General features: G+C 42.1%; 1 protein-coding gene across 1 annotated transcript in view; it reads left to right on the forward strand.

Annotated features, from left to right (window-relative positions):
- The window catches only part of MYO16 (myosin XVI), a 581,111-nt gene that overhangs the window by 449,812 nt on the left and 105,957 nt on the right, over positions 1-25,342 (forward strand). Inside the window, exons 27-28 of the mRNA XM_019525343.1 lie at positions 4,321-4,423; positions 24,552-24,648. Coding sequence (XP_019380888.1) covers positions 4,321-4,423; positions 24,552-24,648 — 200 coding nt within the window. The remainder of the gene's footprint in view (positions 1-4,320; positions 4,424-24,551; positions 24,649-25,342) is intronic.

Raw genomic sequence — 25,342 nt, forward strand, 5'->3', positions numbered from 1 at the left:
TGTGTGTGTGTGTGTGTGTGTGTGTGTGTGTGTGTGTTCATACAGGAGCTGCATGGGCAACAGGGCTGCAGGGCAGGGGGCTGAGGGTTGGGAGTAAAGGGCACTGGCAGGGCTGGGCAGGGAAGGGAGTTTAGGAGTGAGGGGCAGAGGCAGGGTACAGGTATATCAATGCCCCCCCCCCAAACCCCCCTCCCTCCACCAAAAAAGGTGTCCTCTTTTTTGATTCTGGAAATATGGTAACCTTAGGTTGAGGGGGGCACTATCCACAATTGACCACAAATGGTATGTAACGAAGCCAAACTGTCCAATCTGTGTGTCAGCCTGCTTCACAAGGCACAAAATGCACTGCCCCAAATTGTCTGTGCAATGTGAAGGTCAGGCTGGGTAGGTTGCTAAACCCTGCTGAGCAACAAAGTAGTTAGGGAAAATGGCCTTCTCTCACCATTATTTTTCAATGTGAGGAGGACAGAGGGAATAAAGAATGTGACCCTGCTACCAATTATCTAACCTACTTACTGCCCATTGGCATAACCACTAGCAGCAGCAGGAAAGGTGATTGCAGCTGAAGGAGCTCTTGCCATAGGCTTGTGGCTTTGGTCCAATGGATCCTTTATGTCAGACTTAAAGCTTTTGTTTTGGAGCTGTTAATCAGAGATTCAGTCTCTTTATTCCATACAGCACTTTTTCATGATTTTACCTCATTGACCAATATTCCTCCCCACAAGTTAGGATATCACAGGAGCACTGGACAGGCTCACAAGTCTGCAAGTTATACTGTACATTAATCATGTTGGGCAGAATATACAACTCTGCCCTTGGGAAGAGGCCAGATTTCTGTGTCCATACACGGCTGAATTAGGCCACAATTTTGAAGGGAAAGACTCTCCTTTTAGAAGGAGTGGACCTCTCAAGCTGCCAGCACTACCAAGATTACATTTCCATAGAAGTAAAAATTGATGCATCTGGAAGGTTGCATGTAGATTGAAATTTAATTATACAAATCTGTGCTACAAATTCAGAATGTGTGCAGTATTATCTGCTATTATGTAATGACTGGCAACAGCTAAAGGTATTCTTTTTTGCTATTCAATTCAAATGACTAATTTGTAGAGGACACCAAGGTTACTACAATATGTGTTAGACAATGGGAATTACAGCATCTGCTATAATAGTGATATTTTATTAGTAATGTGCATAGTCCTTATTTAAGTTGATATATTTGGTCTTAGGGGTATTTGGAGCTTTCAAAATGCCATGGCATATGTGAAATAAAGCTAATAAGCCCAAGCCACACAGCTTGCTTCTCCCTAAATAAAAATTTGATAGAATCAAAGTCTGAAAAATAGTTAAAAAATTCAGAAGAGATGACATTCATTTTGGAGATAAAAGTGATATGACAGTATCAGGAATAAAAGTATTTATGTATCTTAAATATTTACATATCCATTTCTATAACTTTTGAAAACTCCAAATCTTTGATATACTTAACCATGTAATGTAACAATGAGATAATGAAATACTTTTATTTACATTTTACAGATAAGCAGTTGAGGCACAGAGAAACTAACCCCTTTGTTCAGTGTTAAAGAAAGTCTGTGGCAGACCCAGGAAATGAATCTAGATTTTGGAGCGTTCCTTCTCCTCCAGTAGTGCCTTAGCTTAAAGTCCTCCCTTTTCATCTAAGATAGAGTTCATTTTAATTAATAGAAAGGGGTCCTAAACTCTAATCAGTGAGTGAGTACATTTTCATACTATTGTAGACTTTTAAGAACAGAAAGGACCAGTAGACCATCTAGTCTGACCTCCTGTATCTGATAGGTTATAGAATTTTATCCATTTATGCTCATATGCAGTTCAGTAACCTGTGGGTGTCTAAAGTAGATCTGATCAAAACTCAAAATTTCAGGTTTGTGGGGCAAATATGGGCTGTTTCTAATATATTTTTCTGAAATTAAATATGCTCGCTGGGACCTGGGCAGAGGGTCAATTTTAGTTGGGTCAGTTTCAGTGCTGCTATTAAGTGATGAGCACCAGTGAAACTGACAACATTCATGTCAACTTTAGTCAGCAGCTGCTGGAACTGCTAGAGTCCTGGGCCAGCTGGCTCCCCAGCTGCAGGAGTTGGATTGTTCAGGAAGCCAGCTAGCTTGATTGTCTGGCAGCAATGTGGTCCTCCATCACCAAGCAGTCTGCAGGATGGATCTACTCCAGAAGTACAGACTCTGGAGGCTCTGTGGCAGTTCTATTATACATCTATCCAACTGCTAACACAGAAGTCCTATGGTCCCTAGTTCCACATACTGGGACTGCCATGAAATATGGTTCATAGTTGGCTGCCCAGGATAAAACAAGTATTGTAGGCAAATTTCAAAACCTATCTGTGCTCTATTGGAAGAATCATCAAATGTGACATGTCTCCAGAATGTTTTCCTTTCAGTTAATTGAAATTAATACTCTAATGGAGAATTGCATCAAGTCTTGCTTTGAAGATTACAAAACAAAGAATCTACCACTTTTTTCAGTAGTTTTTTTTAGTCACCCTCACTCTTAAAATGTGTACCTTATTCTTGTTTTGATTTTGGTGCCTTAAATTTCCAGTCATTGTTCCTTGCAAAATCTTTTTTTCTGGTACATCAAAGATCTCATTATAACACAGTATTTTCTTTCTGTGAAGTACTTGTGCATTACATTATAAACAAGCATTGTCTTGATCTTCCTTTTGATAAACTAAACAGATTAAGTTTCATAAATCTCTTACTGTAAGGCATTTTAAAGCCCTCAAACTGTTGAAAAAATACTAATTTTAAATTGGTAGAAACCTCTCTCAACACAGTCTAACCACATCACTTACAGATGAATTCCTCCTTAATATTCAGGATGCCACCTTCAGAAGGAGAGCTCAAGAGTGTGCCTAGTCTTTGGGGTCAGAGCACTTTGCTAAGAAGCAGAAAATGCAGGTTCAAGCCCCTTCTGGTTAAAGGGACCATACAATCTGGGCCTCCTGATCCCTGTACAAAATGCCCTAAGCATTAAATTATTGGCCTGATAAGATGGGTGGGCTCTCTTCGCTCCCACCAACAAAAATTGTAAGATGGCTCCAGCGTTACTCACATAGCTGGCCAATTTTATTTCTCATAGGCCAGCATGGGATATGCTGAACAAAAACTATGTATAAGTTCCAAAACATGCAATTACACAGCTACATACATGCCTTTTATGCAAGCAGAGTGGAATAGGATATAGCTTCAGTCTCTAGTGTATGCGAGAGTGGCTGTTACTGGGAGTAACACCCCCTGCCACTCCCTTCAGAGTAATTTCAGTGGCATTTTTTTGTGTTTTTAGGATATGGGTGGTTGGGATTGGACCCTTGCCAACCCACGCTCTTGCCACAGTGTAGACCAGACATAGCCAGCTTGCAGCACGGTTACACAGTGGCAGGGGCAGCCTCTGGGTATGATACATGCCCAGGCCCTGAGTAATACATAGGCAAACTAGGCACATGCCTAGGGCCCTGAGCTACGGCGGGTCCCGGTCCTTCCCTCTTGCAGTGGTAGTGTGAATGGCTCTGTCCCCCTCCCCTTCCTTCCCCTCTGCCAGCCTTGCTGCTTCAGTGGCTGCTTGCTAGGGGTGGCTCTGAGCCCCGCTCCATGCAGGAGACAGCACTGGGGTAGGGAGGGGGGTCTCAACCAGTCTGAGACCCACGAGCTTGTTTGTCTAGGACCCACTAAAGGGTTAATCTGGCTCTGCACCTGCCAGACTGGGGAGGGGACAGACCAGACAGCAGCAGATAGGGCAGGGAGAAGAAAACAGGTGGTTATGGAGCCCAGGGGAGGGAGCAGAAGGCTGAGCACAGATAGGGTAAGGAAAGGTAACAAAGTGGCACTCAGGGAGGATGCAGGACTAATCTGTTGGACTTCTGCAAAAAAGGTTAACCCCTTTGATGTAGATGGATTGCAAAATAATTTTCAGGGTATATGTCATACTCTTAATACTTTTCATTATATGAGTTAAACAGGGATGTTGGGAAGCATCCTAACAACATAAACTTCATACACATAATGTCTGTCTGTTGTCACCACACTCAGAATAACTGCTGAGTTTTCAAGGTAGATATCTTTGCAGAGATATGGCGCAAAGCCACAGAGGAATTTACGAAGATTTGAGACAGTGTCTGTGCCAGCACTAGAACTGTGGTGTTTAGACACCAATCATGTAGAACTGAGATGGCAACTAACAGCTTTGACAGATATACCCTCCAGGTTTGGGATATGCTTTTGTATTACCTAGTTGAACAAATATTCCTCTTCTGATATTTTTCAGGTATAAGGACTTGGCTGATACAGCAGTGGGAGAGAAGAAAAAGCTGCCTGCCAAGGAGAAATGTCATCTTGTTCTTCAGCAGTGCAAATTACAAGGCTGGCAGGTTTGTGACCTACAAAGCAACTAAAATATCATCTTAGATCTTTAAACAAGCAAGCTGAATCAGGTCCATTATGGGAAGCCACCACATTCTTTGCATATTGCTTGATTTCTTGGTGTAGTTAAGACTTTAAGTCTTTGGAATAGAGTCAATCCAATATATTGAGCTTAGTAGCTCATCCCTAGCTAGGTTCATTAATATATACAGCAAAATCAAGAAGCATTCTTGTTGGGAGCAAGGGAGTGCAATTAATTATACATACATATTTTGATTTAGGCCCATATTTTTAAATGCATTGAAGTGCCTAAGTCTATGTCTTACAGATTTTCCAAATGCATAACAACATCTACCTTTTCCCATCAGGCCAGCTAGTGAAGGAAAGCATGTGCTTTAGAGTCATAGATTTAAGGCAAGTGAGGATCATTATGATCTTCTAGTCTGACTTCTCCCGTAACTCAGGCCAAAAGTTATAAGCATGACAAAAGATAAAAATAATAAAATAGTGTCATACACTCCATGCAGATTTCTTAACTCAGCTTCAGCCTGAATTCCAGGGTTATGTTCTATACTCCGTACAAAAATATTCCTGTTAAAACACATTCTGATATAAAGATATGATATTTTAGCTTCCAAGTAGGCAAAATTGAAAATGTCACTAATCTCAGAACTTCATTTAGGGCTACAAACATCAAGGTGGGAAAATGCTAAGGAACTGTAATTATATATTGTGATCCAAATGGGAAGTGCTCTGCATGATGCCTGTCAAGTTCAGCTCTACAGGAGTCAGAAATAATGCTACAGCCGAAGAATATAAAAGCTTTTGGACAGCAGTAAATATCTTCAATTCAAGACTTGTATTTGATAACAAACCTGAAACCTTGAAAGATATGAATGTAAAGTGGGCATGATAAAATAGCATCCCTGCTGCACAAAGATTGAAGCTTACCATCTCAAATTATTTTGTAGGTTCCAAGTGCAGGGTAATGTAATCAGTCAAAAGTGAAAGTAAATACGGCAGATATGAACAAAGAAATAGATTACAATATCTTAATAGGGGAGGTGGGGATTTACTGAATTTCAGCTGCTCTGCAGAAATTGCCTATGTGGTGGTTCTTGCCCCACAATAAGTGAAAGCTAAATTACAGTAGCTTATCCATGTTTCGAGGGCTAAGCTGTGATTGGTATTTGTCCATGTACATGCTCTCACCCTGGTTTTACTTGGAAGTTAACCATCGAGCGGTTGATGTTCTGTAACTCAGCAATCCCTAACTCATTGTAATATATTTGTCTATTCCCTAATCCAGTGAAGAAGAGGGTGTCAGAATGGTTAAACTTGTACCTGCTCATTCAGGCTAAGGAGTCAAGATGGCTATATATGATGCTAACCACATCACTCCCTTAGGTGTTGTTGGTTACAGAATGTGCTGTCTTTAACCAAATAAGCCTGTTGGAGCATCTCAGCTCAGGCATACCTAGATCCTATTTATTTGTTTTAATAGAATACAGAGTCCTTAAAATCTGAAAACACCTGAGAGATTCATGCAGTAAATTAAATAGAAATGAAAAGTTTTGAATAAAGGATCAAGGATTAAGAAGAACATGAAAGGAAAATTACCAGACAAGTGACTGACCTTTCTCCCCACACACGTGCCCCAAACAATGGAGTTCTATGAGGAGTGGGAAAAAAAGTGATCATGACTTAAGAACCGAACTAAGATGATGAAAAGAACATAGAAGAATGATGAATTTTAAGGGTTCACTGTAGATAGATGTCCAATGAATACAAGACTGACATCAGCACATTACGTGCCAAAAAAAAAAAAAAAGCATCCAGATTTCCAGCATCAGTGAATAATGTTTGTCACACAATCCTTCTTTTTCATTATCTTTTTTGACTTGTTGGACTAATCATGAAAGTTGAACTTTAAACAAGAGTCTAAATAAGGAAACTTACACAATCACTAGTTGTCATGGATGCCGTCCTCTATGCTGCAACAGCAGAGGAATTATTAAAAGGAGGGAGAGAAAAAAAAGGAGAAGAGGAGTTAGTAACACAGGATGATGTCAGCTAACAAAGCTAGAGAAAAGGAGTCATCGTGTACTGCATCACTAAGAATTACATAGGATGTAGGGATGTGTATAACCAGCTTAGTCAGCCCTGGTGCCACCAGTAATTATTTCAAATGAATCACTGTTAGCATAGGAAATTTACCTGATGTAAGGGATCGTGAATAAGTCAAGGCAGTGTCTTCCTTGGCACTTTTCCTTGTTACTCCCCGAAGAACAATAGCTGGCTGACTGATACATATAAAATCTCAACGAAGTCTGAAGTTTAGGAGAAAGGGATGGAACTCTAAAATAAGTCCCCCTCTTTCTGTGACATCAAAGGAAGTGACTGCCAGCCATGGTGTAACAAGCCGAGTTGGTGCCTGGGACAAACCCTGCCAGAAGTTGGAGAGGGAGGTGGGAGCGTTCGGGTGGCAGTGGAGCACAAGTTCTGGGGGAGCTAGAGACACATGGGTTATGAGGGCAGGGGACAACGGCCTTACCCATGCCAGTGAACAGCAATCTCAAATGCTAGAGTAGGCTACTCTAGAGCAGTGCCACCATCACCCCCCACCCCCACAGAGTGTGGGCCCTAGCAGCACTGCTGTGCAAGAATTTCAAAACAGTTCTGGCTGCTGCTGCCATGCGTGCTCTGCCTGCCCCAGCTATTAGTCTTAAAGTTTCCTGGGAACTATTTTGGAGTCCCCTCATTGCAGTGCTGATGGAGTGCAAACTCTGTGTGGATGGGGGAAGCACAACTCTTGACAAGGCACTTTGGGCAGGTGCCCCTCTCAGCTGCCCCTCGTTGTGCTCCTGGTTGCCAGTAAATTCAGAGATGGAGGAGAAATAAGCACGTTCTGGACTACTTTTTCTATAGCAGAATGAGTCTGGGTGCTAAATTGTTTAACCTTGTCGCTAGAATTTTGGTGCTCCTCACATGTTGTATGATACTGACTAAAAACAAAAGAACCTTTGTGCCCAGGTCAGCTCCAAGAAATGAAAAAAAAAAATGCACATTTTCAAATTTGGTTTAACTTGGCATTTTTTTCTCCAGCTTTTTAACTTAACTAATTAGTCTGAAGAGCTTTTAATTACCAAACATCAATAACAATATTCCCATAGACTACTCACTGAACAAGTTCCCTTTTCTGCCCCCGCCTTCAAATACTAGACAGATGAGAAAAAATATAGAGGATAGTGAGCAAAATCCAGAGACCGACTCTATTCATGCTTTATTTTCTAGTAGTTTATAGAATGAAAGAGGAAACACCCTCAGCTGACCATGACAGTGCTGGCTTCATAGCTTCCATGTTGAAAAGAAACTATTAGAAAAGCATTAGTAGTTTTATTAAAGTTTGTTGTTAGTGTGGAAAGCTGAACCAAAGATGACTCTCACAAGACAAAAAGGAGCTATTATTGAAGCTGGCATGTAATAGAGCTTCTACAGATGCACTTAGTTTAACTGCTGGAGTGTGAGTTGTAAAAAATCATAGTCTTATTAACAAAAGACATGCTTTAATCATTTCTGTTGCTAAATAGAGCTTTCTTTTCAATTAAATATTGATTCAACTGGTGTACAGCCATATAACCAGCTGTAGCTGCTTACTACAAAGAAAACTATTAGCATACTTCTATGTAAAATAGAAAATCAAATCTCTAAATTCAAGTACAGTAGTCACAGTCCATCAATTTTGAAAAAAAAAAAAATCAGCTTGATCCAATAGATTTTTTTAATCTGAATTCAGTAGAAGTTTTGCCATTGATGTGAGCAAAATCAGGATCCTAACTTATGGGTCAAATTCAGCACATGTATCAAATGACTATTAAGCTATCAATTTACTGGAGAAGCATCTACTAGTCTCCAGCATGTTATATAATCACAGTGTAGTAGGAAACTCACCAAGTCATTGCCATTTTCGTTTTTTTACCATGCAATAATGTGTTCACTAAGCAAAGTGAACTCTTCCTAAGAAGTCCAGCTTTGCAAATATTAACATAGTTTGGGACAAATATATGGCACAAACAGTCCTTGGCTATTCATACTGACAGAAGGAATCTTTCATCTTTTGGACTGTCATTCCTCACACTATTGAACTTGCAAATATGAATTCAATGAAGATAGAATTAGGACAATAGTTCTTTGAGCTTCCTTGTTAAAACTTTAAATTATGACTGGGAAAGTCAACAGTGTAAAGTTAGCCTTCTTCTCACATTGAAAGCATTATTTGTGATTTTTTTTTTTTTAAATTATCCCAGAAGGAAAAAAAAAAAAAAAACTCTTGGTGCAGCTATCGAAAGTTAGCTTGGAATGCATAAGACTTAATTAGAGTGGCTCTTTCAATTTTTGAATACTAGAAATGCTACATTGAGTTAGAAACAGGAATCTTAAATATTTTATAGATATATAAAAGTCTTGTTTTAATATTTACTTTAACTTTTGGAGTGACTTCTAGCTCATCTACTGAGCCCTCAGTGATCTGGGCTGATCATAACACCTGAACTAGTCAGATCTTACAAACAGAGAAGAGCAGGACAAGGTTTTTAGTTGAGTGGGAAGGCTTAAAAGAACAATAGGTTCTGAGGGAAATAGTACTGATAATTCTCTAGTTCTCTGAGAGTTAATACTGCCCAACCATGTTCTCTGATAGTCTGTGTTGCTGAAGATTATGCTGGTACACTCACAAAAATGACTAGTAATGAGGTTATAGCTCATAATGTTCCTAGTTCAATCCTTTCCAGCAGAGCTGTCCAATTTCAGAGTTCCTGGGGGCCACACAAAATACCAGTCATGGACCCCAGGCTGACTACCATGTGGACTGCATGCCACAGGGGCTACATACCCTATGTCCCTTCGCAAAACTCACCATGTTGGCAGGGTGAACCTCTCACTACTGTCACCACCATGCAGGCAATATAAGTCTCTCCACTGCCATCTGTCCCTCTGAAAACCCTCCTGTCACAGGGCGGGGACCCAGGAGCAGCCGTGATCTCTCCTGGCGCCCCCTATCGTGCCAAGTTGGCTATTAAGCACCCTCTGTATCTCGCCTGCCACGTCTTTGATGATCTAATATATTATAAGGGAGGCTGCCCTTTTGTCCCCTTGGACATGGTGTGCTTGTTTATCCTGGTCCCTGCTCTGTATAACTCGATCTCTGTTGCACCCAGCCTTATGGCCCCTACCTCCCCTTATACCACGCCCCAAGCCTCTCAGATGTCCCAAACGTTGTTGAGTTAGTTATTCGTGCTCACCCTCTCCTGGGGCCTCTCAGCATACTCGCCCTCTCCTGGGGCCTCTCAGCATACTCGCCCTCTCCTGGGGCTCTTCCTGCAAAAAACTGCCCCACTGGGGCCGGTCTCGCGCTCACGCCCGCACTGGGGCTGGTCTCGCGCTCAATAGGGCTCAGGAGGCCTCAGCCTTACCTGGCCCTCAGGACCTCTTTCCAAGTCCTACGTCTCACTGGGGCTTCCCACAATTGGGGCTCAGGCGGCCTCAGCCTTACCTGGCCCCCAGAACACTTTTCTGGGTCCTACGCCCCACTGGGGCTTCTTGCCTACGCCCACACTGGGCTCCTCCCAAAGCTGCCCACACTGGGGCCGGGGTCAGGACACCCCAAAACACAGCACCTTCTCCAGTGCCAGGAACACTCCCCCCACCCCCCCACTACTGGGGAGCTCCCATGAGGCCTCCTCCAACCCCTACAGCCTCACCCGGTCCTCTGGTTCTAACAATAACCAAAACCATAAGCCAATTGGCTGTAACACAAAACCCTAACTCAGACTCTAGCCCCCTGGCTTAAAACATAAACCCTAAACCCTCCAGCTCATCAACATTACCATCCCTGCCAGGGGTTCCTCTGACTGGTATTCTCCCCCATAATCTGCTCAGGTCATCAGGCTTCTCATCTCTGCCTGCTCCTGGCAGAGCTCTCTCCTTCACAGCTGCCAGAAGGGAACTGCCCCTTTAGCCTCAGCCTAAGCTATTTATATAGGCCAGGCCCTGCCCGCTTCCGGTCAGCTGACCTCTGTGGTTGCCCTGGCAACCCACACCTGTCTTTCTTTAGGAGCAGGCACTTCAGTGCACTGCGACACCTCCCCTGTCCCCCTCCCCCTTTTTGGGCATCATGAGCCCCTTCAATTCACACCCCCATCCCTGTCGCACAAGCAGCTCTAGCCCCCACTTCCATCACAGGCAGCCAAGCACACACATCCCCACCACACGGGCAGCGGGCTCACAGGGCCTCTCCTGCCATGCTACCCTGCCTCAGAGACACTGGCCACTGAAGCAGTAGGAGTAATAAGGGGTACAGGAGACAGGGAGGAGTCCAGAGGCCTTATGTAAACTCCTTGCAACCTATGGGCCACCCATTGGACAGCTCTGGTCTTCAGAATGGAAAACCTCCAAATATTAAGATATTCAAAAATATGGGTTTTTAAAAACAATTTCATGATTCGCTGTCCATTATGAGGATGTCTGCCAGTGGGGGAATTACTGGTGAGTTTTAAGGTGGTCGAGGAGTCCAGTCCATGCTCTGTAGCAAAATTTTTCACAAATATGACAAGTGGTGCCTTGGAGGGGGTACAGTGGTTGGCCAGGATGTTGCATGCTTTCCTTCCTCCTCTGCCATTTCTCAGCTTACTGAGCAAGACAGTTGTCTTCAAAGTGGTCTGTAGCTTGATGTATGATTTAGCACCACTGAGACTTGTTACCAGCCAGCACTTCCCAGCTTTTAGAGTTGATACCGCCCTTCATAAAATATGCTTTTATGGTGTCCTTGTAGCACTTCCTCTGCCCTCCATGGGTCCTCTTACCATGCCTAAGTTGAGAGAAGAGAACTTGCTTTGGGAGATGAGTGTTAGGCATCCGCACACAGTGGCCAGCCCATTGGAGTTAATGTTTCATGATCTTTGCCTCAATGCTGGTTATGTTAGCTTCAGAGAGGATTCTGGCATTGGTGCAGTGGTCTTCCCATCTAATGTGAAGGATCTTCCTGAGGCAATGCTGATGGATCCATTCCAGCTGCTTAAGATGGCTTTGATAAGTCACCCATGTTTCACACCTGTAGAGGAGCATGGGGATAACCACTGCATTGTAGACCAGGATCTCAGTTTCCATCTGCAGATTTCAGCTGGCAAAGACATGGTGAAGCAGCTTTCCAAAGGATAAGCTGGCACAGTGAATCCAACGTTTGATTACTACATCAAGACTGCGTAACTGGGAGAGGTGACTGCCAAGGTACAGGAAATGCTAAACATTTTCCAGAGGTTCTCAATCAATGGTAATTTGTGGGAGAAGGAGTTGTGCTTGTGCTGGAGCAGGCTGATGGAGCACCTTGGTCTTCCCAGTGTTAAGGGAGAATCCCAGGCTATAATAGGCACCTGAGAAAAGGTCAATAGTGGACTGCAGATCAGTCTCGGTGTGCACGAGGATAACACGTTCATCAGCGTACTTAAGGTCAGCGATGCCAGACTTGGTAACTTTCATTTTGCTGTGAAGGTGCCGCAGGTTGAAAAGCTTACTGTCCATTTGATAGTCAACCCCAATTCCAGGAGGAAAGCAGTCATGGATGAGAATCAAACTCACAGTAAGATAGATGGAGAAAAAGGTTGGGGTGATGATGCTGGCCTGCTTGACACTGGTACAGTTGGTAAATGGGTCTGTCTCTGATCCACTGCAGAGGACTGTAGTATTCATTCCATCATGGAGTGGCAGTCATTCCATCATGGAGTAGCTTGAGGACACTAATGAACAACCAAACCTAGCCAGCACCTTCCATAAGACTTCATGACTGATGGAGTTGAAGGCTTTGGTTAGGTCAATGAATTACATAAGCAGCTCCTGATGTTACACTTCTCCTGGATCTATTGTGCAACAAATATCATGTCAGTGGTACCCCAAAGCAACACTGGAATTATGGAAGGACATCTTCGGCAAGTGGGAGGAGGCCATTCAAAAGGATGCAAGTAAGAATCTTCCCAGAAACAGAGAGGAAGGAAACTCCTTGGTTTCCCACACAGTAACTTTTCCCCTTTCTTGAAGATGGTCACAATGTTGGCATTCTGTAAGTCAGGTGGAACTTCCTTATTAACCCATATTTTGATGAGAAGTTGGTGAAATTTTTGCACTAGTGCTGTTCCACTAGCTTTGAAGACCATCTGGGTGGGTGTGAGGATGCCATCTGGGTCTGGTGCCTTATTGTTCTTGGTCTGAGTGATGTCATGCCAGACTTCCTTGAAGGATGTGGGATCACCAAGAGGTTCTATTAGTGGGTGGTGAGGGATGGACTCGATGGTGGCAGCTGAGACCTCAGATTCATGGTTGCATAGAGTCTTGAAGTACTCCTTCCAGCATTGCTTGATGGATAGGTTGTATGTGAGAAGTGTGGAACCATCCTGGGATCGCACAAGGTTTGGGCCATTGGAACATGGCTCATGGATGGCTTTTATTGTTTGAAAGAAGCTTCTCATGTTATGTTGGTCAGCAAAACTCTAGATCTCCAAGGCCTTTGCTTACCACCACTGGTTCTTGATGTCCTGTAGCCTCCTCTGAACTACAGTTTTGGGCTGGTGGTAAGCCTCTTATTTTTGTTGGTTGGAGTATACATTTTGCCAGTGGCAGAACATGATTCTCTTCTGATGAATAAATACTAGGATTTCCCTCATTGTTCTCATCAAGCCAATCTTGGTGACAGTAAGTGGAGTATTCAATTGATTCAGTGGTTGCCTTGTGAATAACTTTGTTAAGCTCCTCCCAGTGTGCCTTGATGTCCTTAATATCATCACGTAGATGAGAGAGTCTCTCACTAAGGCATTGTTGAAGAGCCTCCAATCTAGCTTGGTCTTGGAGTACCTTCCGCATTCCTTTTGGCTGTTTACAGTGTTGTGGTGAAAGCTGCATGTCCTTGATTGATCTGATGAAATGGTGATCCATCCAGCAGTCATCTGCACTTCTCAGGACTCAGATGATACAGACATCAGTATGATCATGAGCTCTGACAATAATATAGTCAAGAAGGTGCCAGTGTTTGGACCGTGGATGTTTCCAAGTGGTCTTATATTTGTCACTCTGTTTGAAGATGGTATTTGTGATGAGCAAGTCATGCTCTGCACATTTGCTGAGGAGGAGGATACGATTGGAGTTGACTTGCCTGACCCCCTTTTTCCCAGTGGTGCCACTTCAGAGTTTAGAGTGTTGCAGAACTCTTGCACTGAAGTCACCTATGAGGATGAACTTGTCTTCCTTGGCAGTGGAAGTCAGGACTGTGTCAACAGCTCAGTACATCTGTTCCTTGTTGATTTCTGTATCATCAAGTGTGGGGATGTACACACTGATGACTGTATCATACTGGTTGTTACTGAGATTGAGATGGAGAGTCATAAGGTGTTTGTTAATGCCCACAGGGAGTTCTCAAAGCTGGTTGACAATCTTGTTCTTGATGGCACTGCCAACCCTGTGAATGTGCCTCTCTTCAGGTGACTTTTCTTTCCAAAAAACATGTAGCCACCTCCTTCTTTCAGCTGGCCTTCATCTGCCCAACAGGCCTCACTTGGGGCAGCAATATCTATATCATATCATACAAGTTCTCTAGCTACTATGGCGGTTCTTCTTTCAGGATGCTCGCTGTTTGGGGAGCCCATGAGAGTGCGGACATCCTTTGTGGTTAACTTCAGTACTTTATTTTGTTGGTTTCAGCTGCAAGTACAGTGATCCCATTGGATGCAGCAGTCGAGCTGGGGGGCATTGGTACAGTCAATGTTTAGGACACCTTTTCTACCCCTTCCCCATTCAGGGTGAACAAAGGGGATCCCAAAGAGGACGGCTTAGTCATAGCTGCAGCTGCTGAATTGCACTTCTGTCTTGGTAAGTGCAAAACCAGGCATCCTAGTTTTCTGTGATAAAACAAATCCCCAATTTTTGTTTTAAAAAAAGTAAATCCGAATCCACATTTCTCTATGATTAAAATGAAACACCACTTTATATGTATCTATACATATTAGTGGTGTTTCCATTTAATCATGGAAAAATGTGTATTTTGGGTTACTTTTTTTTAACCCAAAATTGAAGATTTTTTTAAAATCAGAAAAAACCAGGACCCCTGAAAATGACCATCACACAACCACCACCTACATCTAGATTTGTGACTAGGGACTTCTAGAAATCACTGTTCCTATCTGTACCACCAATTGTCCATCGCCATGGGACTTGATTTTTGGGAGATGCTAACATTCCTGGCAGGAGCCTGCATATAACATCTTTTAATGTGGGGAAGCCAGTATGCAAGTAACAACCACACAAGCTTGACAGGAAGGAGCCCTGAACCCAGTGGCAAGAATATCCAAGACACCTGGAGACCTCCATCCTGCTGCAGCCCTCATCCACCTTGACAGTCACAGAGAACTAGCAGATCCTTAAGCATTCCTGTTCTGTCATTGTGGTCTTCAGGAGTTTGGATCATGCTTAGTCTAGGACCTTATCTCAGATCTGTTCACCAGGAGACACCCTACCAGGAATACAACACTCCAGACAATATAGCCCTTGGGGTTCGCGGGAACACACAAGCCTCTCCACCATGACAAGGTTATGGTCCAAGGAGAAGTAAACAACTTATCATGTAAGATGAATCCCCCATTGTCCTTTTCTAGCAACATTAAGTGACAAAAGTGATAAAAGGAGAATTTAGGATGATGTGGTATCTGTTCAACTATTCTTAATAAATGCAAAAAAAATAGATTGTTTCAGCAGAACAACCCATGAATTTTTAATATTTTATCTTGGTTATGATATCAATATTTAAATTGTGTCTAATGTTAACTAATTATCTTCACAGTAAACCATCCCTGTCTACATGTGCAGTGGTATTTAGTTGCAGTAAATTAATTACCTTTGCTGTAAAATAGTACTGCAATATTTAAGTAATTAAGTGCAGTGAAACATGTAGGTTGTGTCAGGGGCTGCCTGGGGTACAAGGGTACTAAAATGTAGGGGCTGCCTGCTGCCCAGCCCTGAACTTTAGCACCCTTGTGCCCCAGCCAGTTCCTATGCTGCCCAATGCTGCCACCCAGAGCCCAGGGCTGACCCTCAGTGCCCCCTGCCAGCCTAGGGCTACTTCATCCCTGCTCAAACCACTGTGGTCTCAGGCACATGTGTAGATGTTGCACCCAGGAGAACCTGACTCCAGCACAGTTTGCACCAAAGTTTATTTTTTCACCTTAATAGCTTGTGTAGATGCACCCAATGGCTGTGTCCACATGAGCAGGAATGTGCATTTGCAGCAGTACAAATTTGTCTTGCTACTTTGTGTCACAGTGTACACCCCTGCCCATACACTTTGCAGTGGAACCCATTGTCCCACTGATCAATGTGCTGCAGGGGGGTGTGGCTGGGGCACAGGTTGCCCCAGTGTGTGGCTAGCTGGCAGGCAGTGCCCACACTGAGGCATCCTGTGCTCCAGCCAACCAGAAAGCATCATGTGGTAATGTGGTGAGGAGGGGCTGCCTGTGGTGACGGTTGCTTCAGCAGCCCAGGGCTCCCTACTCCCCTGTCTCATGGCACACTGTGCACAGCCAGCCAGGGAGCAGCTGGCTGGGGAACAGGGTGCCTCAGCACAGGGGTTTCATAGCATGCAGAGACAGGGGAACAGGCAGCTCTGGGCTGTCTGGTCCCCCATCTCCACATTTGTCATGATGCATGCCACTTTGGCATGCTTTGCACTGCTTTTTTATTCACGGGTGTTTTGTTTACTACTAGGAAATCCTGCTGGAAAATCATATTTTGTCCCACCATTGCAAATTAGTGGTTCTACACATGATTTAATGTGAAATGCACACTGTTTGTGACACCACAAACTGCACATGCCCGCACATCTGGATCCAGCCAATGGGTTTTCTAATGCCATATTTTTAAACATTGTCCATTTTATTTTAGGCTGTTTGAAATTAGGATATCTTTTTAGAAGAATATATAAATGGGAGGGATGTGCTTATGGACAATAAAATTAAAGGAGTCAATAGGGATAAACACCAGCATTTATATTCCCTTGTAGATTTGAATTCCTTGTGTGAAGAGTATATCAGCAAAAATTTATCCTGTAAGCAGGAGGTCTCTCTATTGGAAAGAACGTCTCAGCAATAGAAGCCATCTTTGCACCTAATAGGGCTGAGAAATTATTTTAAAAATTAATCACAATTAATTGTGAGATTAAAAAAATAGTCACAATTAATTGCAATTTTCATCTCACAGTTAAACAATAGTCAACACTGCCCCACCCAACTGCCTCAAGCCCATGTACCCTGAGGCTCCTCCCTGCCACTACCAACAGTGCACAGCCCCAGCCCTGACCCCGGCCTGCCCTGTGTCCACTCTAGACTCGCCCCAGTCAGAGCAGACCAGCCAGAACCTATATAAGCAGCCCCAGCCCAGGTCCACCCTGCACCTCCTCCAGACTGACCTGCCCACACTGAGCAGTGGCAGTGGCCAGGCAGAAGCTGCTACTCAGCGCAGAGGAAAAGTGGCTCACCGCTGCTGGGCACTTCTTGCTGCCTCTGCCCAGAGCCCACAACTGGCCTGCCCTGTGGCTCCTCTACACTGCCACTGCTGCCTCACTTAGCAGCCCAGAAGTAGTGGTGACAGCAGTGGAGCGGAGTTGCAGGGTAGCCCAGGCACAAGCTCTGGGCAGCTGCAGCAAGAATGGCCTGGCAGCGGTGAGGGTGATGGGGCGCTTCTCCCCCATGACAGGTAGCAGCTTCTGTCCAGCTGCTGCTGTCACTGCCACTGCTCAGTGTGGGCAGGTCAGTCTGAAGCAGGCATGGGGTCAGGGCTGTGCACAAAGGTTTTGGCTGGTCCAGAGCTAAACCATTCTGCTGGTCAAAATTATGTGTACAATTAATGCAATTAAAAAAATTAACACATTCTTATTTTTTTTTTGCTTTAATTATGTAAGTTAACTCTGATTAACTGACAGCCCTAGTACCTAATCATCGCTATGGATAGTCTTGCCTGTGCAAACCAACTCCAGGAATCCTGAAGGAGGCATCCCTTCTTTCCCAGTAGACTTCCAAGTCCTAGACAAAGGACCCAAGGAGTGAACTGTAGCCTTGTATTCCTGACTGAGAAATGACATGCATTTTGTGAACTAAATAAATGCAAACCAAAAATGCTTGTTATAGTCTCTTTCGATTGAGATATCTCCATAGAGTGTGTCTTTCACTTCAACCTCAGTGTTTGAACGTGTTTATATTCCGCCTCCGCTGAAGTGCCCTGTGCTGTATACCACACAGGCAGCCAGCTTTACTCTTGGCTCCCAAGTGACCGCAGGCTGTGGGCTCCTGTAGCACAGTGGGCAGTGCTGTGCTGCACTGCCCTACCCCTTGGTTTTGGGATAAGAAATGGAAAGAGAGATGGAAAGCCAGAGACGTTCACTGCGGTTGCACACAGAGCACTGGGGGGAATGGCAGCTGGGAGGAAGCCTGGGGGCCACAAATTAACACTTTGTGGGCTGCATGCTGCCCTCAGGCTGCCAGTTCGATAGCCCTGTCTTAAGATAAGTTATGGATAGACAACACCTACATCAATTTAACGCACACCAAGGAAGTATAGCCCCAATTCTTTTGAGGGAGGAAAGAGGCTAATTCTATATCTCATGTAAATTACCTTTCCTCACCCCAGTATTTATTCAACTCTGCTTGAAAAGATCTTTAAGAGCCACACTATTTTGTGGTAAGGTGAATACCATTCTCAAGTCCTTTAAGAGAGAACCACATGATCATGCTTACTAAAGCCCTAGTCCTGAGAACCACTTTCAGAAGCTTAATGTTTCTCACAAGAGTACCATCTACTCAAAAGAACTACTGTCTCTCCTCAAATTCAGCACATGTATAAAGTTTTATTCAATTCAGGCCAGATTCAGAGGTCAGTGGTATGCCACAGCCAAAACCTCACCTTAAAAATGTTCCAGAAAAAGCTCACAAATAAAACAGGAGGTTAATGCTTTTATAAATGATATTGCAGATCTTATAAAATAGCTGTGCCTTGTAACTTTGCATATCATTATGATGTTTTTATAGATATTCATACCACAAAAAGACGAATTTTACAATAGTCTCAGGGTTTTTTCACGTTTCATTAATGCACTGTGAAAATGTGTGTCATTGTATAAAATATCATTAGATTATAGTTCTCTGTCTTTTGTAGGTAGCTATTTTGAAAGTACTGCCAGAAATACACAGCACTCCCACAAACTGCCTTTTTAAAACTAAAGAACAGCTTCACAGATTCCCTTGACACCTATTAAGTATGAGTTAATACTGCCTCCATGCCACCTACATTCCATCTCAGCATCCATTCCATAGTTATGAATGTCTATACTTTGACATCCTACATCTTTTCCATTTAAAAAAAAGAAAGGAAGAACAAACCTCTCTCCACTTCATAAAGGAAAAAAAAAGTCTGTGCCAGGAATTGAAGCTTTGGTAGTCATCAATGACAATTTTACTTAATCTTTAAAAATCTGTCATTTGGGAGAAAAAAAAACATATAAAAACCTAATGCTTTTCTAATTAAAATAACTCTGACTGTACTCCACAGATGGTTTACTTTTACAGGAGTCTGAATGACATTATCATTTCAGTCTCAGATGAGAGTACTTTCTAGTCCAGAAAGTACTGAAGTGTGAATGGTTTAGCAGGAGAACATTTTAACCATTTTTCCCTTGACAAGGAGGAAACATTCTGTGATTACAGCGAGGGCCACAATGAAGAAAAGCTGCAATCTCAAAAATTGTTTTGATATCAGACAGCACACTGCCATACACTTGCCAGATGATGAACAAAATGCTAACATTTTCAGTATGAGTGCCGTTAGTGAGAATTGACACTGTATGAAACAGTGAACAAGATATTCTAGGTCAGCTGCAGAAGACTTTTTTTAAAAGTAGATTAAGTTCAAAGATAGACCTATGAAAAGCTTCAGCAATACTAAACTAATGAAATCTCTCAGGCCAACTTCTCTAACAGTTGATGCCATTTAAATGCCTACAGTCAGTAGATGCAAGAATTGCAAGTGTGTTTTTCTAAATATGAAAGTGGATATACCTCGGTCAAGCTTATGTCCATTTTTTTGTTCATATACAGACCTCCATAAGCTTCTTTGATTGTGTCTCCTGATAATAAACTCATCCAGTTTGAAATAGATGCAATGACATTACAATAATATAGAGCTAATACATTTAATCATCAGGTAAAGAGTGAATTCTCATGGTATTTTTCCATGTTCAATTCTAAGGTAAAGGAAAAACTGCAAAAATGTACTGAATAAACTCAAGTAATAAATACACTACATGGAGCCTCTCTTCCCATTCGGTCATACATTTGCCTGAGAAAAAAGGATAAATTCATTGAATAATCCATTTAGCACAAGCTGTTAGAAATATTCATAATTTAAACAAGAATATATATGCTGAAGTTAAATCACTAAACACAAAAGGGATCTGTTTTCTACTTTATTATTTTTATTCTTTTGTTAATAAGGGTCCTGTAAGTGTTTCATAGTTTCATAGTTTCTAGAGTCGGAAGGGACCTGAACAGATCATCAAGTCCACCCCCCTGCCCTGGGCAGGAATGAGTGCTAGGATTATGATACCCCAGCCAGATATCTATCCATCCTGTTATTGGAACTGTAGGATACTTTTACACATGCTCTGGGGTTAGGGGGGCAGCACTTTAATCACAACAGCTCCTGTATCAGCATCCCAACACTTAAAAATGACTGTGGGGATGCTTGAAAAAAAAACTTGTTCAATGAGCTCTAGTTCAAGCGCCCCTGCCACCATTTTTAATCATGGGGACACTGATACACAAGATGCAGGAGGCTGCTGGAGTGCAGCAATTGTCACACTCCAACAGGCTCAATTAATTGAGTCCACTCCAACATACAAATTCCAGTGTGTCAGAGCAGCCTCCCTGTTCTTGTATAGGTGTCCTTAGGGATCATTAAAATGCATCTTCTCTGCTTAGCTTTCAGTTACATTAAAATAAATACAGGACTGTAGCTAGAAAGTGTGGAAGGGTGAGAGCAAAAAAACAATTAACTTAATCTGAAAAGTCATTGGGAAGAATTATTATACAAAAGGATGCTTTTTAGGGAAGTAGTAGGATCAGAGTGCCATAATAATCTTACTTTCTAGGGAAGCATATTTTGCTCACGTAGAATACATCATTATGGTGGTTGTTCAACATATTTCTTCTTTAGTTTAATAAAATAGTGTTAGCTTAATTTTAATTATACATATTTTAAAAGATGAATGGTGAATGGCCTTTTCAAGACGTATTGAAGAAATACGTTTAAAGGACTTGTTTAAGAAGCTTGGGTTAGGCAGGTGTCTCTTTTCTGGCTACTCTGGATGCCAAGTTGATGGAGTTACCTAATATGCAGTTCTCAGCTAGCTCCAGATAGGGATGGTAGTTTAAACAGGTGTGTGCCTAGCATTTCCTATTGGCCAGTTGTAGGTGACACCCTGCCAATCCCCAATAGGGAAGCCCCTCTGTTTGCCCATTACCAGCTACTAATTACTAATTCCTCCGTTACTAATTTAAAGTAATTAACTCCAAAGGAATAATTAACACCATTTTGCAAATAGAGCAATTATTGCAGGGAAAAAATACTTTTTATCCAAAATAAAGTGTTTGTGTGAAATATTTGGACTGTCTAAATCGTATGAGCTACAGCAGAGTAGTTATCCTAGAATAGGGAAGTCAGTTAATTTTCAGATCTAGAGATAACCTACATTTCTCAATATTTAGGTTTTATAAGCACATGGTTGGTAAAATGTCTCTCTCATGCCCTATTATGCATTTTTCATATAGTTTATAATAACACTTAAAAGTTTTAATTTACTATGCTGATTGGATAAGAGAAAAGAGGATTTTTAGGAAACATTCTAAAATTGATGAATAGTTTATATTCACCACTGGTGAAATTAAACAACAGATTGACAGTTGCATCCTCAAATCATAGTTTAGACAAATTAAATTTCATTTTCAAGAGCAAACTTTAGGTCTCAAATTACTTGAGGCCCTGGGTCAACTGTTAGTTCAAAAATATCAATTGTCATGAAGCTAGAGGAACAGAAGAGTAACCCAAACCATTTCTGAATTTAAGTCCTGGAATCCAGGCTTGGTTTATATTCCCAAATCTAACATAGGTCATTACATGTCTAACAGGAGTAGTCAGACAAAAAATAGTTAATTGACAAAAGTATGCAAGTTTCCTTGCTAGTACCTGCCTCTCAGATTTATATTACAGTGAGTGGATATTGTACAAACTGTCCTAATTTTGTGCCAAAAGAAGTCAGCAGTTTCAAAAGAGAAAGATAATAAATTAAGTGAAATAGAAGCTGGGAAGCCACTCACTGATTCATTATATGGATGCAACAAATATCCACTGGCACGTATAATGCAAAGCTTGCCAGTTTTGGATTTTTCATGAATTACATGCATTGTCAATTACATAAAAATTGTAATGGGACCTGCCATACTAGATCCTACTAGTAAACCTTCATGTCTACATTTTATGTCCAACTATAGTGTTGGATGTCTAGATGGAAGTCATACAACTCTTGAAATTGCACCCTGTGGGAAGTATTGGGATTCTGGGAAGACAGGAAGAAGGTGAAAACTTCTTGCCCTCACTAATGAAAGCTAATGACATAAAAATACGTGGTGCTAGTGAAAATCAGTGATGACCAGGGATCGTGGTTTTCTCTGATATCTATCTATCTATCTATCTATCTATCTATCTATCTATCTATAGTGGTGTTTCATTTTAATGATGGAAATTGAAGGGGGGGTGGCGGGGAGGGCATTTTACCAGAGAAAACCAGGATCCCTGCTGATGACAAAAGTTGAGGCAGCATCTTCAATCCAGAGGAGACTCAGAATATCAGACAGGATGACATGAATGACCCTATATATTTAAGTAGCAAAAGCCTTTACCATTTTTTCCAGAAATGCAAAGATAAGACAAGATAAAAGTATAAGCAATATATGCATATTTTTGGTAGGCAGACACTGAAGATGTAATCCCAATCTCATTCAAGGAAAATAGGGTTCTTCAGTTTACTTTAATAGATTTTGGATCCAGCCCCTTCAACTGCACCTATATTAGCAATCTTGGTCTAATTTACCATCAGTCCAGCAATAATAGAAGCTTCTTGCAGACAGGGCTGTCATTTGTACTGTCACATCCTAGGAAGGCCTAAAGAGAAGACAGTCCGATACCATGTTCAAAAGAGCTTTGTGTGACAGATTTTGCTAGTACATTAACTTGACATGCATAGCTAAAATTCTTTGTTTTTGGAAAGCGCTTGAGGATGAGAAATGCAATATAAATGTAAGGTTATATTACTGTTTTTGTTATATCCATTGTTAAAGAGGCGTATAGTAAATGGAAGCTCTGAAATTGTAGATTTGTTTCATCATTTTTGTACCATTTCATATCATTGTTATAGCTATGACTAGCACAACATTATAGTTTCAACTATGTAGTCAGTTTTACATATGCTTATATGAACTGGCTATAGACTTTGCTGAAATAAGGATAAAACATACATTTTAAAGACAATTCTGAAACTACCCTACAGGCCTATATTAGTCCTATATTCTCACCTGTGTATCTGGGGTAGGTTAAAGAACATGCAACATAAATTGCAATATCTTATGAATTTTCTCCGTTTATAGGCTTTGGGGATAATTTTTATTATTTCTACAAATGTTATAATTTCTATTTTATCTGCCAGTTATATGGGTGAAACTCCACAATAAGTGTTTTCAGTGAGTTGGGCTAATATAGCTGATAACAGGAGCTGGCCTGTAAATTATAAGAATACAAGGTTTGGAAGAATGCTGTGCAATTTTAGCTGTATGTGTGCCAGCTTTTAAGCATAGAAGATGAATAGCAGGTCCAGCAGTGAAAAAAACTATATTCTTCACTATATGTTAGCTCATTTGGTGCTTGCCTTTTACGTTGCTAAGGAACAATAAAATATTTCTTCTATAAAGATCCTAAGAAGAAAAGCATGATAAGGATAACTGTTACTTAGGCCTCCTCTACACATTACAGGTATCGTGTAATTAACCGGTTAATTGCACAATTATCTTGAGACCAGCTACACATACAAAGTAACTATCATAAAAAAACTAACCAGCTATAAAGTTAGACCACAAAAATGTATACTAACTTTATAGCTGGTTGCTATTGATCTTTAATTTGCAGATGTAATAGGGTCTCCCCCTGCAGCTGAGACCCCCATCAGCTAACAGGGTTCCCAGCCAAAAGGTGCAACCCCTGAGCCATGGGGATTGTGGCTGCTGTGTTTCCCAAGGCTCAGGGGTATGTGAATCCCCCTGGCCCACATGGAGCTCTGGGGCCCACCTCATGAGGCATAGCTGGGACCCACTGCCCTATCAGCTGTGGGACTCTTGGTCTTAGCTGTGCATGGCACCTGTGGCTGGGAGCCCTCTCAGAAAAAGGGGGCTACCAGCCATGGGTGCGTGCTTCTTGCCAATGCAACAGGAGCCCAGGATCAGGCTCCCTCTACACCAGCAATAAGGTGCAGTTGGATCTAATACACAATCATGCTTCCTGCTGTGAGTGTGTGGTGTAGCAAGAGGCATAATTGTGTGGATTATGCATTAGATCCAATAGTGTCTTTACTTGCATGCGTTGAGTGGATCGTACTTATTACTTGCATTTTCCAAGTAATCCACTGCTTTTAAGAAGGCATTTTGTAAAGGCTGCTAGAAAGGAAACTTTGAAAGTTGTACATAAACAAACTTTTAAGGATATCTGATCATTTGTGTGTGTTCAGAAAGTGCCAAAACTAAGGTGTTTCCTTATAACCTTGTTAGCAATATTGTTCAGTGAAAGGAGGGAATAACACGACAGAATATGTATTATTGGTATTCTACCATACTTTAGGTTGCTGAACTAATCTTGAGTCTTTGCTAAGTGATTTATGTACTATTGTTATTTACCCAACTTCATTTTAGCCCCTTCTATGGACAGTGAAAGTTTCCCTGCTGTTTTATTTTATAGATAGGAGTACGAAAAGTGTTTCTAAAATATTGGCAAGCTGACCATCTCAGTGATTTGTGCCTTCAGCTGCAGAGGAAAATCATAACCTGCCAAAAAGGTAACTATTACTAAACAAATATTTCTGAACTATAATTTGTGTACACTTGAGTGAAAAAAAAATCTTATGATAAGGGGATTCTCTCCTCCTTGGGTAGTTATTATATTTTACATATTTATATACAGTTCCAATCCCAGGTGGCTGATTATGCAGATTTTAGAAGACCAAACTAATGCTATGTATAGACATTACACTTAAATCAGTCTAACTGGGGTTAAACCGACCTATGTGCTGAACTTAGTTCGGAAGGTTAACTCCAGCAAGAAATGGTTGCCTGATTTAATTTTAGTTCACCTAGGAGGTGCACTGTGTAGATCAGGCTAACCTGATGCCCAATCAAATCTGAACATGTGTACGAATGCAACCCCAGATGGACAACCCCTCCCCCCCATGGACACACCAGCCCATGGACCAGCCCTGTGCCATTCATCTGGCCTGCAGGGCCAAAACCATGAGCACCACTGCCTTACACTAGTCACCTAATTCAAGGGTGCCCAACTCACCATATCCCTCAGGCCTGTTCGGGACCATGGGGCTCCTTTCAGCTAGAGCTGGATGTGGCAGCAGTGGGACAAGTAGCAGGAAGCAGCAATGGTACAGATTAAGTCTTCAATCACCCCCATGCTTCTGATGGTTGTAAGGCAGGCCATTGCTTTGAACTTGGGGAGTTAGCCTGCTCATCCCAGCTGTCCAG

Source organism: Gavialis gangeticus, unplaced genomic scaffold, assembly GCF_001723915.1.
Source record: "Gavialis gangeticus isolate Ggan-Ray unplaced genomic scaffold, GavGan_comp1, whole genome shotgun sequence".
Taxonomy (NCBI): domain Eukaryota; kingdom Metazoa; phylum Chordata; order Crocodylia; family Gavialidae; genus Gavialis; species Gavialis gangeticus.